The sequence below is a fragment of the Ovis aries genome, chromosome 12, assembly GCF_016772045.2.
Source record: "Ovis aries strain OAR_USU_Benz2616 breed Rambouillet chromosome 12, ARS-UI_Ramb_v3.0, whole genome shotgun sequence".
In the NCBI taxonomy this organism is placed as follows: Eukaryota; Metazoa; Chordata; class Mammalia; order Artiodactyla; family Bovidae; genus Ovis; species Ovis aries.
The window spans coordinates 48967467-48984552 of NC_056065.1; the positions used below are offsets into that span (position 1 = coordinate 48967467).

The 17086-nt window shown below is 56.3% G+C and overlaps 1 protein-coding gene across 3 annotated transcripts in view; it reads right to left on the reverse strand.

Moving 5' to 3' along the window:
- PRDM16 (PR/SET domain 16) overlaps positions 1-17086 on the reverse strand; it is a 337617-nt gene that overhangs the window by 6623 nt on the left and 313908 nt on the right. For all 3 annotated transcript variants that reach the window (XM_027975737.3, XM_042257375.2, XM_027975736.3), the window contains exons 11-15: positions 16051-16220; positions 15340-15417; positions 9198-9367; positions 8259-8433; positions 503-736 (exon numbers count right to left, since the gene is read on the reverse strand). In XM_027975737.3, the coding sequence (XP_027831538.1) occupies positions 503-736; positions 8259-8433; positions 9198-9367; positions 15340-15417; positions 16051-16220 (827 nt within the window). The remainder of the gene's footprint in view (positions 1-502; positions 737-8258; positions 8434-9197; positions 9368-15339; positions 15418-16050; positions 16221-17086) is intronic.

Here is a 17086-nt window from a genome sequence, read left to right on the forward strand (position 1 = left end):
GACCACCCATGGGTCCCTGATCAGCTCCTTCTCAGCCTTCACCTGCCTTGCTCTGCTTCTGGACTGGGTGAAGCATGTGTGCGCATGCACATGTACACACACACGTGTACAAACATGCACCTGCATGTGTGCACATGTATACACATGTGCCCACATGGGCGAGGGTGTGTGCACAGTTGCACATGTGGTGTTCACACATGTGTGCGCACACACACGTGTGCCTGTGTGTACATGTGCACATGTCCACACGTGTACGTGTGTGTGTGCACATGTGCATTGTGTGTATGTGTATGCAGGTATGTGTGCATGTGTGTGTGTGAGTTTGGGGCCTGGTCTCACCCTGACCTGTGCACAGAAGTCTTTGCAGTGGAAACACCTACTGGGAAGGAGAGAACCCCGCTGGCAGGGTGGACGGTGTGGGACTGAGGTCACCCCCTCAGTGCTTGCCTGTCTCCCTGCCTGGGGCCCGGGCACTCGGGGCCCGCAGAGGGCAGGTGCCCACCTTCGGGTGTGGTCAAAGCCCACGGCCAGGGAGGTGGGTGGCTCCTCATCCTCATCGTCCTCGTAGGCGCCCTGAGGCTCGGGTGTGGGGGATGCGGTGTCGTCCTGTGACTTCCCTGCCAGGCTGTCATCGTCCTCCTCCAGCTCCTCCTCCTCCTCCTCCTCCACGTCCTCTGGCTTCCTGATGGCCAGGCCAGGGCACTGGGAGGTGCCATCTAGGTTCTGGACTTCTGGCCTGAAACAACATGGAGGGAGCTGACCACAGATGTCCTGAGGCAGCAACTTGGTTCCAGCGGCTCCGGCTCCCCTCCATCCCTGATGCCCCCAGCCCCCTCCGACGGCAGCCTGCCCTTCTCAGTCAGAGCTGGGGTTCTGAGCGGCCCGTCTCCGTCCTCGGCTGCTGTTCCGAGTGATTAAAAAAGGGACGGGCACCTGCCCAGGACCAGGATGAAGCTGGGCAGCAGGCTCCCGTCATGCTGGCGTGGACACGGGACACTCAGGGGTTCAGGAAGGGCGCTACAGCTGGCCTGGCTGGCAAGGGGTCCTGGGAGCTGGCACTGGGCTTGGGCCCTGCATGAGGGGTGTCCCTGGGGAGGCTCAGAGTGCGGGAGGTGTGTGGTCCCTTCCTGATGAGTGCCCGCTCTTCCCCATCCACCACGAGGGCACGAGGACTGGGCGGCCCTCCACAGATGGGGTATCTTAGACCTGGGGCTCTGGGCTGTGTGGACTGGGCTGTTGTTGGCAATGGAAACCCTCCAGGGTGAGTGTGTTTCTGAGACTGGGCTGTCTCTCCTGCAGCCCAGACGCCTCCCCTCATCCCCAGGGGTCCCTGCAGCTGGGGGCCTTTCCCATTCTGGTCCTCATCATTGAAAAGAGAAATCGAGCTGTGAGGAAGAGGGTGCCCATTCCTTTGAGGAAATGACAACGGCGTTGTTCGGTTCATCTGCAAGTTCATGACCAGGTGCCGTGGCCGCACATGGGTTGGGCCCGAGGCCACCTGGGCAGTGTCCCACACACGGGTGGAGGTGGACGGTGGGCAAGGCACATGCTTCGTGAATTGGAGTCCTGAGCCTCCGGACTCCACCCCTTCTGGACCTCACACAGCCCATGGGAGTCCATCCCCTGCTGTTGGGAGAGACTCGGGGCCCTGCTTGGGGCACTAAGGCAAGAGGGATGTCTTCTCCTAGTGGTCACCATCTCCAAATACAGAGCTGAGTGGACGGGCTGAGAAGCCCCCGGTGGTTCCGTTCTTGGCACCCCCATCTTCACTTCTCATCTTTCCACTGTAGAGTGTGCAGTTGCTGACAGCTGACCTATCCTCCAGGACAGGCAGGACCCTAACATGTCTCCCTTGCTGCTGGGCATCAGATTCACGTCTGTCCACCAGTGGTGAGGACCCCAGAGCCAGGTCCTGCCTCCCTCCCTGGGTCTTGGCAGGTCCCCATGGGTGGGGTTTGTCATCTCAGAGCCCACAGCCTCCTGGGGAACGTGAGAACAGCCCCCACCCTGAGTGCTGATGGACAGCACAGGTGGGGAGCTTGGGACAGTGCAAAGCCCTGAGTGTCATTTAATCAAACCTGAGTCTCTGTGCATTTATATATAAACCCCTCTGTGGGAGCAGCGACCATGAGTGAGCACTTTGTCCTGGCACCGTGCCTCGTCCTGCACAGAAACCTGCTCATTGGTACGAGGCCTGCGTCAAACACCAGTGCTCATTGAGCGGGGGGATGGATACAGCGGGGACAGAGACGGGAGTCTGGCTGGAGACAGCTTCAGACAGAGAGGAAACCAGGACGAGTGGCCAGGCCTCCAAACAGCTGCCTGGGTGCAGAATGTCCCCAGGGCCAGCCTGACACAGCACATGGCTATGGTTCAAACAGCAGGGATGGTTCCTCTCCACTCCAGTAGATTCGTTGTTGTTGCTCGGTTGCTCAGTTGTGTCAGATTCTTTGCGACCCCATGGACTGCAGCACCTCAGGCTTCCCTGTCTTTCACCATCTTCCAGAGACTGCTCAAACTCATGTCCTTTGAATCACTAATGCCATCCAAACATCTTGTCATCTGTTGTCCCTTTCTCCTGCCTTCAGTCTTTCCCAACATCAGGGTCTTTTTCAGTGAGTCAGCTCTTTGCATCAGGAGGCCAAAGTATTGGAGCTTCAGCTTCAGCAACAGTCCTTACAATGAATATTCACGGTTGATTTCCATTAAGATTGACTGCTTTGATCTCCTTACTGTCCAACAGAGTCTCAAGAGTCTTCTCCAACACCACAGTTCAAAAGCATCACTTCTTTGGTGCTCAGCCTGTGGTCCAACTCTCAGATCTGTACATGACTACTGAAAAAACCATGGTTTTGACTAGATGGACCTTTGTCAGCAAAGAGATGTCTCTGATTTTGAGTATGCCGTTTAGGTTTGTCACAGCTTTTCTTCAAAGGAGTAAGCATCTTTCAATTTCATGGCTGCAGTCACTATCCGCAGTGATTTTGGAGCAAAATAAACTAAAATCTGTCACTGTTTCCATTGTTTCCCCATCTATTTGCCATTAAGTGATGGGACCAGATGCCATGATCTTCATTTTTTTGAATGTTGAGTTTTAAGCCAGCTTTTTCACTCTCCTCTTTCACCTTAATCAAGAGGCTCTTTAATTCCTCTTTGCTCTCTGCCATAAGTATGGTGTCATCTGCATATCTGAGGTTATTGATATTTCTCCTGGCAATCTTGATTCCAGCTTGTGCTTCATCCAGCCTGGCATTTCACATGATGTACTCTCCATATAAGTTAAATAAGCAGGATGACAATATATAGCCTTGACGTACTTCTTTCCCAATTTGGAACCAGTTCATCGTTCCATGTCTGGTTCTAACTGTTGCTTCTTTATCTCCATACAGATTTCTCAGGTAAGGTGATCTAGTATTTTCAACTCCTAGAAAATTTTTCACAGTTTGTTGTGATCCGTACAGTCAAAGGCTTCAGCATAGTCAATGAAGCAGAAGTATATGTTTTCCTAGAATTCTCTAGCTTTTTCTATGACCCAACAGATATTGGCAATTTGATCTCTGGTTCCTCTACCTTTTCTAAATCTAGCTTGTACATTTGGAAGTTCTTGGTTCACATACTGTTGAAGCCTAGCTTGAACGATTTTGAGCATTACTTTGCTAGCGTGTGAGATGAGTGCAATTGTGCGGTAGTTTGAGCATTCTCTCTCATTGCCTTTCTTTGAGATTGGAATGAAAACCGACCTTTTACAGTTCTGTGGCCACTGCTGAGTTCTCCAAATTTGCTGGCATATTGAGTGCATCACTTTAACAGCATCATCTTTTAGGACTTGAAATAGGTGAACTGGAATTCCATCACCTCCACTAAATTTGTTTGTAGCAATGCTTCCTAAGGCCCACTTGACTTCACATTCCAGGATGTCTGGCTCTAGGTGAATGATCACACCATCATGGTTATCTGGGTCACTAAGATCTTTTTTTGTATAGTTCTTCTGTGGACTCTTGCCACCTCTTCTTAATATCTTCTGCTTCTGTTAGGTCCATACTGTTTCTGTCTTTTATTGTTCTTATCTTTGCATGAAATGTTACCTTGGTATCTCTAATTTTCTTGAAGAGATCTCTCGTCTTTCCCATTCTATTGTTTCTATTGTATTCTATTTCTTTGCATTGTTCACTTAAAAACACATTTTTATCTCTCCTTGCTATTCTCTGAAACTCTCTATTCAGATGGATATATCTTTCCTTTTCTCCTTTGCCTTTAGCTTCTCTTCTTTTCTCAGCTACTTGTAAGGCCTCAGATTTTTGCTTTTTGCATTTCTTTTTCTTGGGGATGGTTTTGCTTAATGCCTCCTGTACAATGTCATAAACCTCCGTCCATAGTTCTTCAGGCACTCTGTCTATCAGATCTCATCCCTTGAATCTATTTGTCACTTCCACTGTATAATCGTAAGGGATTTGATTTAGGTCATACTTGAATGGCCCTAGCCGTTTTCCCTATGTTCTTCAATTTAAGTCTGAATTTGACAATAAGGAGTTCATGATCTGAGGCACAGTCAGCTCCTGATCTTGTTTTTGCTGACTGTATAGAGCTTCTCCATCTTTGGCTACAAAGAATATGATCAATCTGATTTTGGTTTGACCATTTGGTGATGTCATGTGTCAGAAGAGGGTGTTTGCTATGACCAGTGCGTTCTCTTGGCAAAACTGTTAGCCTTTGCCCTGCTACATTTTGTACTCCAAGGCCAAACTTGCCTGTTACTCCAGGTGTCTCTTGACTTCCTACTTTTGCATTCCAGTCCCCTATTATGAAGGACATCTTTTTCTTGGTGTTAGTTCTAGAAGGTCTTGTAGGTCATCATAGAAATGTTCAACTTCAGCTTCTTCAGTATTAGTGATTGGGGCACAGACTTGGATTACTATGATATTGAATGGTTTGCCTTGGAAATGAACAGAGATCATTCTGTCATTTTTAAGATTGCACCCAAGCACTGCATTTTGGACTCTTTTGTTGACTATGAGGGCTACTTCATTTCTTCTAAGGGATTCTTACCCATAGTAGTAGATATAATGGTCATCTAAATTAAATTCACCCATTCTGATTCATTTTAGTTCACTGATTCCTAAAATGTCAGTGTTCACTCTTGCCATCTCCTGCTTGACCACTCCAATTTACCTTGATTCATGGACCTAACATTCCAGGTTCCTATGCAATATTGTTCTTTATGGTATCTGACTTTACTTCCATCACCAGTCATATCCACAACCGGGTGTTGTTTTTGCTTTGGCGTTGTCTCTTCATTCTTTCTGGAGTTGTTTCTCCACTCTTCTCCAGGAGCATATTGGGCACCTACCCACCTGGGGAGTTCAGCTTTCAGTGTCATATCTTTTTGCCTTTTCATGCTGTTCATGGGGTTCTAAGGCAATAATGCTGAAGTGGTTTGCCAGTCCCTTCTCCAGTGGACGTTTTGTCAGAACTCTCCACCATGACCCTTCTTGTCTTGGGTGGCCCTACACAGCATGGCTCATAGTTCCACTGAGTTAGGCAAAGCTGTGGTCCATGTGATCAGTTTGGTTAGTTTTCTGTGACTGTGGTTTTCATTCTGTCTGCCCTCTGATGGATGAGGATAAGAGGCTTGTGGAAGCTTCCTGATGGGAGGGACTGGCTGTGGGGAAACCTGGGTCTTGTTCTGGTGGGCAAGGCCATGCTCAGTAAGTCTTTAATCCAATTTTCTGCTGATGGATGAGTCTGTGTTCCCTCCTTGTAGTTTGGCCTGAGGCCAAACTACGGTAGGGGTAACAGTGGCTATGGCAACCTCCTTCAAAAGGACCTATACCAGCATGCCAGGGCTCCTTGGACTGTTGTAGCCAGTGCCCCTGACCCTGCGGCAGGCCACTGTTGACCCATTGCTCCTCCAGAGATTCCCAGGCACACACAGATAAGTCTGGCTCAGCCTCTTATAGATGCCCCAGATGCAGGTGTCTCGGGGCCGGTGCCTCCTCCCAGCCCCTTCCCTGGACTCTGGTGCTTTGCTGGTGATCCCTGGGGCCCCTCCGCTTGTGGACACATCATGCGCTCTGCTTCACCTTCACACGGGGTCACCCCATTTTCTTTTTCTAAAAAAGTCTATTTGTTTTTGGCTATGCTGGGTCTCCACTGCTGCCTGGGCTTTCTCTAGTCGCCGAGAGTGGGGGTCACTCTCTGGTTGCAGAGCATGGGCTTCGCATTGTGGGGGCTTCTCACTGTGGGGCTTCTCTACGGAGCACAGGCTCTGGGGTGTGCAGGCTTCCGGAGCTGTGGTGCACGGGCTCGGTTGCCTTGAGGCCTGTGGGATCATCCTAGACCAGGAACCAAACCCACGCCCCTTGCACTGGCAGGTGGACTCCCAGCCATTGGGCCACTAGAGAAATCCCGAATGTCTCCCTTTCTGAGGACACCTGTCCTATCGGATACGGGCCACCTGATTTCAGAATGACATCATAGCTAATTATACCTGAGAAGATCTTATTTCCAAATCAGGTCACTCTGAGGGGCTGGAGGTCAGGATGTTGACAGAGGAATTTGGGGAGGGGGCAGGGTTTGGCCCAGGGGTTTCTGGGGTCAGGAAGCCTGGCAGGCTTCCTGAGTTATAATGGACTGTCAAGAGAAGGTCACTGGTTCTGGGTGGTGTTAACACTGGGCCCCAATAGAACTGCCAGCATCCCAGCACTTTCTGTAGATTAGCTGACAAACGTCAACTATCAACACGGTCCCACCTCTGACAATGATGTGGGGGCACCTCCAGTGGGGAGAGGGCCTGGTCTGTGGGCTGGCTCTGCCCTGGGCTTTCTGAGGGGTGTGGGGCCGGTGTCTGAGTCTCACTTACCGCCCCCACCCCTGGGGCCCTGGCTGAAATGCTGCTCTGTGGGGTCAGGATGGTGCCAGCCCCTCTTCCTTCTGGGGACACCCCATCTTTCCTGGTGACTCTCCTGGGGTGTCCTCCATATGGTTGAGAGCTGGGCCTGCCACTCAGGGACAGCGTTGGGGGGCCGTCCACCCCAGGGAGGACGCCCCTGGCTTGTCCTTGTCAGCTCCCCGTCTGGCTCTGCCCTGGGCACAGGGGGCCACAGCTCAGGGGAGCGTATATCAGCCAGGATGTGCCTTATGGCCTGGCTCCTGGATGCTCAGGTCCATGACTTACTCTGAAGGTGGAGACCTCAGAACTTGAACCATGGACGGCCCTCAGATGGAGCCCAGTGTTGCCAGAATGAAGCTTGCCACCCTGGGTGCAGATGGCAGGGCTGGGCTCCCACTAGACCATCACATGCGACCAGAGCTGGGGACGGACCCAGGCACTTTGTTGGCTGCTCCCCGATATCAAGGTCTTTCGTGCCTGGCAGGGCTGGGGCTCTGGGAAATGCAGCCCACGGCCAGCCTCTCCCATGTCCCCTCCTCTGAGCCCACCCAGGCACCAGGTGGGAGCACCTTCCTGGGCATGGATTTAGGACTCAGAAGAGCCAGAAACAGCCCGGGCGCCAAGCCCCTGTGCCCGCCCGTGGATCCTGAAGTTCTGCTCAGTGCCCCTGCTCTGCCTCAGGGGCCCCAGGGGTGAAGGAGATGCAGCCCGCCGGGGGGAGCAGACAGGCCCCTGGGAAGCCGGGTGTCCTGGGTGGGAGGGAACTGGGCTCTGGGCTGGCTGCCCACCCATGGACAGAAGGGTTAGAGCCAGACACCCAATCCTCTGGGCCTCATTTCCTCTGCAGAAGCAGGGGAGCGCGTCCCTAAGCACTAGGAGTCCCGCAACTCTGAGTCTCTGCTGCGGAGGCCTGGGATCAAGGGAATGTGTTACAGCCTCTGCATCTTAGGATCCCAATTCTGCCATTTTCCTGCCTGTGTGTGTGTTTAAAGGAGTAGCACTCTTGCTAGAAACCATTCGAGTGTCAAATTAAATGAGCCTGTCCTGGAGTTCCAGAGGCATGGTGGATGTCATGAAAGGAGCCCTCACCTGGCTGGCGTTTGGCCGCATGTGCACTGAGGCCCGTGTGCTGGTGGCACCGAGCGTGTGACACCCGCCATCGGCCGGGGCGCTTATTCTCTGCAGATGCAGAGAGCCGAGGCGGGGTGGCTGGTGGGTGGCAGGGTGCCAGCTGAAGAGCCTGCAGGCCTTGCCCTCTGCTGTGGGCCTGGGGTCTCTGGTGCTGTGGTGGGGGCCTGCTGTGGACATGACCATATAGGGAACCATACAGAGTCCAGACCTTCCTGGGACCCTGGGACATGTTTCTTACCGCTTGTCTGTTCGTGTTGATGCTTGGTTCATCTCACTGTTGGCAATAAAGTTTCTGATTTCAGAGAAATAGGAGTCTTCCTTCTCATCTAAAAGTGCGTGGTTGTCCGACTCGGAGGTGGGGGAGGAGGCGCTGGTCCCCAGGTGGTTGGTGAGGACCCCCGCATGCTGGCTCACTGTGGGGAGGGGGAAGCATCAGAGGAGGGTACCCCTCAGCTGCACCCCACCCTCTGCGGCACAGCAGGAGGGGACAGGTGGCTGAAGGGGTGCACATGCGGGGCACTCTTAGGGAACAACCCCCCTAGGGAAACTCAAGGGTACAAGGTTCCCCTGAATGAAGATGGCTTGAGGGCTGACTGCAGGCTTTCCCCTAGGGCTAGCCTGTGTTGCCCCCTCCTCAGCCCTCCTCTCCCCACCCTGCACCTTGCCCCACCCATCACCCCAGCCTCCAGGCCCACCTCCCTGCTCCCAGCACCCCACCCTGACCCATCACCCCATCCTCCAGGCCCCCCCTGCTCCCTGCTCCCCGCCCCTCCCTGCGCCCCATCCTCCAGGCCCTACCCTCCCGTGCCCTGCCCATCACCCCATCCTCCATGCCCCCCTCCCTGCTCCCTGCTCCCCGCCCCTCCCTGCGCCCCATCCTCCATGCCCCCCTCCCTTTTCCCTGCTCTCCACCCCGCCCATCACCCCATCCTCCAGGCCCCCCCTGCTCCCCGCCCCTCCCTGCGCCCCATTCTCCAGGCCCTCCCCTCCCGTGCCCTGCCCATCACCCCATCCTCCATGCCCCCCTCCCTGCTCCCTGCTCCCCACTCCGCCCATCACCCCATCCTCCAGGCACCCCCTGCTCCCCGCCCCTCCCTGCGCCCCATCCTCTAGGCCCGCCCCGCCCGTCACCCCATCCTCCAGGCCCCCCGCGCCCTCCTCTGCGCTGCCCCCCGACCTGGCGCGTGCTCGTGCTCGTGCTTCTTCAGGTGCCTGTCCAGGTTGGTCTGCTGCCCGAAGCAGCGGTTGCACAGGTGGCACTTGAAGGGCTTCTCCTTGTTGTGGATGTTCCGCACGTGCCGCTGGAGGTTGGAGGAGATGCTGAAGGAGCGGTCGCAGTACTTACACCTGGAAGACACGGCGCCTCAGCGGAGCCCCTTCCCACACGGCCTCCCTGAGGCCCCTGGCCCACGGCGGAGAGCTGGGAGCAATCCCAGCCAAGCGTCCCTGGAAGCAGGTGTCCCCCCATCCCTGACTCTGGGCGGCGGATGCTGTGGGACTGTGCCCTGAGATGGTGGAGGGCACTCTCTGGGGCTTGTGTCCTGGGGTGGGCAGCACCGGGACTCCCTGGTGTCTCCTGGCATCTCCCCATCTCTGCTGTCCTGTCCCCCCGAGCGCAGGATCCACAACAGAGGGTGGCGTGCTCCTGGCGGCCTCAAGGGGGCGGCCAAGCACCAGGAAAGATGCTCCCAGCAGCTTTTCCGGAAAGGAGCCCAGACCGGCTGCCTGCAGCTTTCCTCCCTGGCAGACAGACCCCTACTCTGGCCTGGTCCCACCTCCTCTTCACGGGTCCTCAAGCAGACCCATCCCCCTTGGGGACTCAGCTTGCCAATCCACTAGCAGTAGCTCAAGGCTGCAGGGCCATACCAGCCCTCCTTAGTGTCCTTCTCTGCCCCAGGGATGGGGGCTCCCAGCCTCGCCCCGTCAGATGGCCTCCTGTGCATGGACCCCAGCCCTGTGCGCTGGGTTTATCTTAGTGCCCTCCCGGGGGCAGCTGCTGCCAGGCTGCATGGAGCACTCGGGAAACGAAAAAAAGACACTCTTTGCTCGGATGCTTCGGTTGTCCGAGTATCGTGACACCAAGTTTATCAGAGCAAAGCACGGAGTTGCCACAAGGAGCAATCTGAGATGCCGGCGTGTGCAAGGTCCCTGTGGGTGTGGGGCTTCTCCCAGGGCAGGGCAGAGGAGGGAGGAAGGGTGTCCCAGGTTATCACAGGGGAACCAACGGTGAGGGCCCAAGCAACACCAGCAGCAAGAAACAAGAACCAGAGAGAGGGTGGGGCGTGGGGACTGAGGACCCACAGCACAGCTCTGCAGACAGGGCCGCCTCCTCCTGCCCCAGGGGTCCAGGCCACCACCACTGGCCAGCCACTCCCACCCGTCCAGCTGGCATGGCAGGGGGCCTCCGGCTCCGGGTCTCCAGGCGCACATGAGTGTGTGTGTCAGTCTGCTCACGCACACATGTGAGGCCATATGTGCATGCTTACGGGTGCGTGTGTGGTAGGTGTGCACGTGTGTGGGTGGGCGCGCTTGTGTGCTCCTAGTCTCAGAACGTCTCTAGGGATGCCCATCCGCAGCTCAGAGGCACAGGAGCACTGACTTATCCACCCCTAAGCTCAGCTGTTTCCCTGTTTTGGGAACAGGCTCCCGTGGAATGACAAGCAGAGAGGCGAGCATGGCAGAGCACTGGCCGGGCAGGCCCTTGGGAGGCAGAGGCCATGCGGCCAGTGTGGCGGGGCAGGGCTCGGGAGACTAAGTCCGCTCAGAGGGTGTGGCTGGGAGGTGCGGGGACCTGTCCTGAGGACACAGCCTGGCATTCTTGCAGGGGCTGGTGGCCATGCTCCAGCACAGTATGGTGGTCACGAGCACTCAGCCATGTGGATGGGCACGTGTCTGAGGACACTCCGGGGCCCTGGCCTCTCACCCCAGTGCTGCCTGCCCACTTAGGAGGTGCTGGTCTGACACTTGACATTCAGAAGATGGCCCTGCCTGGGGAGTCTGGGCAAACCCAGTGTCCCTGGGTCCCTGAGACAGGAAGCTTGACACCCCCAGGCTGGCCCTGGGGCCCGGGGCTGAGATTTTCCTGCTCAAAGCTGGTGGCAGCTCTCTGTGGTGGGAGGGTGAGAGCCCCCAAGTTACCACCCCTACTCGTGGGGGGCTTCTCCCTACCTGCAGGGCTTCAGCGGTTGTTCAGATGGTGAAGAATCTGCCTGCAACGCGGGAGACCTAGCTTTGATCCCTGGGTTGGGAAGATCCTCTGGAGGAGGAAATGGTAACCCACTCCAGTATTTTTGCCTGGAGAATCCCCCTGGACAGAGGAGCCTGGTGGGCTAAGTCCATGTGATCACAGAGTGAGACCCACTGAGTGACTAACAGTTTCACCCAGGGGATAATACGTGTGGGACGGGCCCTGCTTGGAGGAGCCCAGACTGCTCCCCTGATGTGATTCTGGGGCTTCATTTACTCAGTCCGGAGGCTTCCAGATGCTGCCTGAGGCCAGACTCATGCTGGCTGCCTCCACAGCAGATGGGCTAAGAGCTGCCCGTGATCCACGCACTAGTTCTCCGAGCTCCTTCCAGCCACCCCTTTGGCCCTGGGGCTGGCCTGATGGGCCAGCTGAGCTGCCACCGGGCCCCCGGGAGCCTCTAGGACGTGGGGCCTCGGTCCTCCCATAGTCGCGTAATGTTTAGCAGCCTCGACCTGGACCTCTGTCCCAGTTGCCAGCATCAGGAGGGTGGCTGTCTTGTCCTTGTCAGCCGGGGTGACAGCAGTGGGACTGGGGCTTCAACCCTCTTCCCGCTGGGCTGAGCAGAGATGCTCAGGTGCGCTCTGACCCAGCGACCCCCTCTCAATAGTCCAGGCTTTCCTGGACTATTCCAGGACTTTTACATCCCTGCCTGCACCTGCTCCTTAACTCTGTCCCCAGCCCACCCTCAAACCCACTGAAACCTTCACCCTCCAGTGCTGCCAGGTTTGCCTGTAGGGCAAGTGCAAGGCCAAGCTGGTCCCAGCCCACCCAATAGCCTTCCCACAGGCTGCATGGGGTGTTGCCTCAGTCTACACGGATGTCTGCACACTCAGCCTTCCTTTCCTGTATCTTTGGAAAAGCAGGGACCCTCTCTGAGCCCCAGCAGTGGCCATGCAGTATCTCTGAGCAGTGGGACCGCTGAGTGAGAAACAGGACTGAATGAGGAGCTCGGTCATGGGCCTGAGCACCGTCACTCCCCAACCTCTGCTGGCGGGAGGGGCCGGGAGAGCAGCCACACATTCAACTTGGTCACAGGGTTCTGAATCCGGCCCTCTCCTGGTTCTAATCTAAATAAATGGCCCAGAGAAGTGCATCTGAAATTTAGGGGACTGGTGAGCCCAGGGCTGCGAGGGAGCAGGGCTCTCGGAGCAGCTGAATTTGCGTCGTAAATAAGCTGACAAGTGGCTAGTGAAATTTATGGCCGTGCTGTATAAAATAGCACACCATCGCACCCCAACGGGAATGGGAGAGCAGAGACCGGCCAGCCGAGGCAGCGGGCAGCCAGGGGACCTTGCTGTGACCGCGTCTGTCCCCGCCCTGGGGAAGCCAGCGGCGTCAAAGACACAGCACCGGGCGGGGAGAGTGAAATGGCCCCTGGTGGGTGGTGGTGGCTGTGTCCACTCTGGGACCTAGTGGGGTCGCACCAGCCACCAGAGAGAGATAGGCTTTAGGTAACTGTAAAAACTGGGGAAGGAAAGATAGAACAGATTTTTGTAACCCTGTGCTGTGTGCTTAGTTGCTCAGTCCTGTCCGATTATTTGTGACCCAATCGACTGTGGCCCACCAGGCTCCTGTTCATGGATTCTCCAGGCAAGAATACTGGGGTGGGTTGCCATGCCCTCCTCCAGGGGATCTTCCCAACCCAGGGATGGAACCCAGGTCTCCCACATTACAGGTGGATTCTTTACCATCGGAGCCACCAGGGAAGCCCAAGAATACTGGAGTAGCCTATCCCTTCTCCAGCAGATCTTCCTGACCCAGGAATCGAACCAGGATCTCCTGCATTGCAGGCAAATTCTTTACCATCTGAGCCACCAGGGAAGCCCAAGAATACTGGAGTGGGTAGCCTATCCCTTCTCCAGCAGATCTTCCTGACCCAGGAATCGAACCAGGGTCTCCTGCATTGCAGGCAAATTCTTTACCAGCTGAGCTACCAGGTAACCCAGGCTTAACAATAAAATGAACAAAGAACAGACACATATGGGCCATCTGGAACCCTGATGGGAATGGTAACAGGACCTTGCTGGGCACATGGATTCAACACAGTTAGCAGGATGGGGAGCCACAGACGAAACGACCTGCAGATGGGGGGAGGTGAGCATCCTTAAGAGCCGGAGTCCCAGGTCCCGCCCAGAGCACACGGTCAGCCCACGTGCATCCAGAGTGGGACTCAAGACTCCCCACCCACCTCTGGGCAGTGCTGGAGGGACCACTGGACAGGCTTCCAGGACAGAGGAAGCAGCCGCCCTCCTTCCCACATCTCAACAAGCCCTATGTGCTGGAGCTTGGAAAAACATCATCAACTGCCCCTCACCTGCCAGCCTCATCAAAGGTCTCTAAACTAGGACACCGGCCCAGCCTGGCAGAGGGCTGTCACACTAAGGGGTCGTGCCTGCTGGGTGTCACACTAAGCGGTCTGCCTTTCTCTTACTTGTGGGGGCACCCACCCACCAGCCGGGCCTCTGTGGGCACACACGCAGTGCACACGTGGGGTACAGACAGGCGGCGGCAGTTTTCATTGGCGTCACTGGGGTGACCTGGCCTGTGCCAGCACTGGCCTTCTGTGGATGGACTTGCACTTTCCTTCCTCTAACTGAAGCCGCTCCAATTCCCAAAGTGAGGCCAGATGCCCCAGTGACATCACAAGACAGGCCCATGCCCCAAACTCCTCATTGTGGGGCTGCCTTGAGCTAGATACAGTCAGGATTTGCAATGCCAACTTTCAAAGCAATTATTGTTACTCGCATCGAAACTCACAGATTGAAAGAGCAAAAGAAATCAATGATAATTAAATCCTTCTATAAACATGGACCTGAACCCCCAGGGGCTCTTATATGCAACTCTGTCCAGGGGTTGGTTCTCCTTCCAGAAACACACACGGCTCCTTGTCCGGGAGAGAAGCAGGCTAAGCCCGCCTTTGTTAAGTTGTAAGTCACTTTTGGAGGGGAACAGCGTGGGGGGCTGTGTGCTGGGGGCCAGCTGAGGGCACTGAGCAGATGACTGGTGAGCGACCTGAGCTGATGCTTACTCGGCTGGGACAGGGCCTGGGGGCTGTGATGCCTGCAGAAGCCCCTGTGGCCTCCCTGCCCAGTGATCGGGATACACCCTCACTCTCCTGGACCCGTGGGTCACTCCCAGCTGTGTGCCCGGACTACAGGACCTGACGCTGCCCACTTAAAACGATGCCAGACCCTTTGCTCCAGATGGCCGCTGTCCACCAGACAGCCCAGGATGTCATCCTGGCGTTGGGACCAGCATCCCCCAATTTGTCTCACGGTCTCCATCCCCTGGGACTCCCGGCCCCTGCCCTGGGTGGGGTCCCCGAAAGCCAGGATGTTACCCTCAGCTCTTTTCTTGCCTGACAAATGCCCTAGGCACCAAGAGGAAAGGCCAGAATGGTCAACAAGTGTGGCTGTGAGCTTGGACCCTGGCAAGTCAGGGGCGTCTCTAAGCCCGAGGCACCAAGTCTTTGAAACAGGGAGATGCCCCCACCAGTTGTGAATATGAAATGTAGAGGCTCTCACAGCCCCCATGCACTTACGACCACATTCTGTAGGGAGGGGACGAGGCACCGAGGAGCGAGGTCGGGGCACCTAGGTGAATCCTCAGGATGCCCCCAGCTTGGGAAGATCCAAGTTTGCGTGGGCCTCCTTCTCTGAGGCCAGCCCACCCTGCCTTAGGGGCTCACCCTGGTCCCCTGCCCAGGCTGAGGTCAGCAATGGCCGGCGGCTGTGGGGAGGTGGGGGGACGTGGGCTGGGTGGTGGTGATGCTGAGGCTCCCCCTCCACACAGACCACCCCTGGGCCTGGCTTTGCTCTCCAGTTGACACCCAGTGGTAGGAGGAAGGGCTGCTCCCAGACACGCTCCGGGGTCAGTGGGCGGGAACCTTGCAGAAGCCTGACGTTTACAATATCCTCGGGTATGTGAGGGCTGAGCAGCCAGGATAGAGTGACCCAGTGAGTGATCTGGAGCAAGGTCCAGCATTGCTCCCACCCGCTGCCCATCCCATGGCAGGGGAAGGGGAGGTCTGCCAGGAGCCTGCCTCCCCGACCCCAACTGGGCGGGCCCCTACCTGTACGGCTGCTCCCCGGTGTGCGTTCTCAGGTGTCTCGTGAGGTTTGCTGACCGGGGGAAGATCTTGCCACAGTACCTGGGGGGAGGCAGTGGGGGAGGGATCCATCAGGCAGGCGCTTTGCCATAAACACGGGCACCCACGTGTTTTCTGGTGCTGTTTCTCCCACACCCGGGGGCAGGTGACCCACTGCACACCCTGGATTTCAGTTTCTCCTCGGCCTCGAGGCCCAGCTGAGTGTCACAGAGAGGCTGGACACACACCACTGGGCAGCTGGCGCTGGCCCACGCTGGCCTGCTCGGGGCCGTGCCCCTGCCCCAGGCAGTTTCTCAGCCCCTAGCCCAGCCTGGGCCGAGCTGGAAAGCACCGGCTGCACAGGCCTGTGCAGCCAGGACGGGCCATCTCTCCTTAGCGCTGGGCTTCCCACCACCCCCAGAGCCGGAGTTAAACACGGACCAGCAGCCTTAGCTTCCGGCTTGGACCTTCCAACCTGCTGGCCAAGGCTGCATTTTCTCGTGCTCACTGGAGCACAGCTTGGTGGGGGACATGTGGATATTTTCAGGGAATGACCTCAAGGGGACAACGGCCCACCGGCTACCATGCCAGGCCCTGGCTGAGACCGAGCTTTTTTCCTGGAAGTGCAGTTCATGGGCCCTTGTGGCACCTGCAGCCACCTTGCTGGGGCTGCCCCAGGGGCTCACCGCATCTCACCTGCACGTGTATCGCTCCTTGCCCTTCCTGAGGATGGGGTCTGAGAGCGTTGGGGGTGGGGACCGGAAGTTGAAGGGGTGGTGTGGGAGGGGCTGCAGGGAGCTGCCAGAGTCCACCTTCATGGCCGCAAAGCTCTCCAGCTTCTCCGTCATGGTCTCAATGGCTGACATCTGTTGGCAGGAGAGTGAGAGAGGCTGTGGGGCTCCATTGCACCCCCAGTCTTGACGCACCTGGACCCACCCCACACCTGGGAATCCTCGTTGACTGAGCATGGATCATGGACAAGCAGGCTATCATTGGAACCAGTGGTCTCCTTCTTCTTGGCCACTGGGCTGGGTTCTTTCACTTCCTGCAGCCAGCCCTGCTCTGGTCCTTGCTTGGAACCCCGTCACAGTCCAGGGTCCAGGCTGGGGGAGCTGCAGCTGACCATCACTTGCCAGTCCCCGGGTGACGTGGGTCATTGACACTTGTGATCACAGAGCACCTTACTTTGAAACCAGCCAGCAAGCCCTGCTGGCTCGATCCCTGGCTAGCACTCCTCATGGCTAATTTGGAATGAAAACAGAATTATATCCTTTTTTGTTCGTTTTTTTTGAGTGCTCAAAAAATTTAGTTAGTGTTGATCGCTCATCTTGTCTAACTCTGCAACCTTGTGGACCGCAGCCTGCCAGGCTCCTCTGTCCATGGGATTTTCCAGGCAAGACTACTGAAGTGGGTTGTCATTTCCTTCTCCAGGGGATCTTCTCAACCCAGGGATCAAACCCAGATATCCCACATTACAAGCAGATTCTTGACTGAGCTACCAGAGAAGCCCATAAAATAAAGACAGCTATCTGAATCTCAAATTAAAAAATGGCTCATAAAGCTGAAGCACCACCACCACCTAGTGGCAGCAGACCATAACTGCAGGCAAAGTGCTAAAAAGAAATTCAATAGCTTAAGACTACACTCAACCATGGAATGCTGAGGCCGACGTGACGTGACACAAGACATGGTGACATGGCCCGGAGGGGCTGCCTGTCTGCTCCTTGGAGAC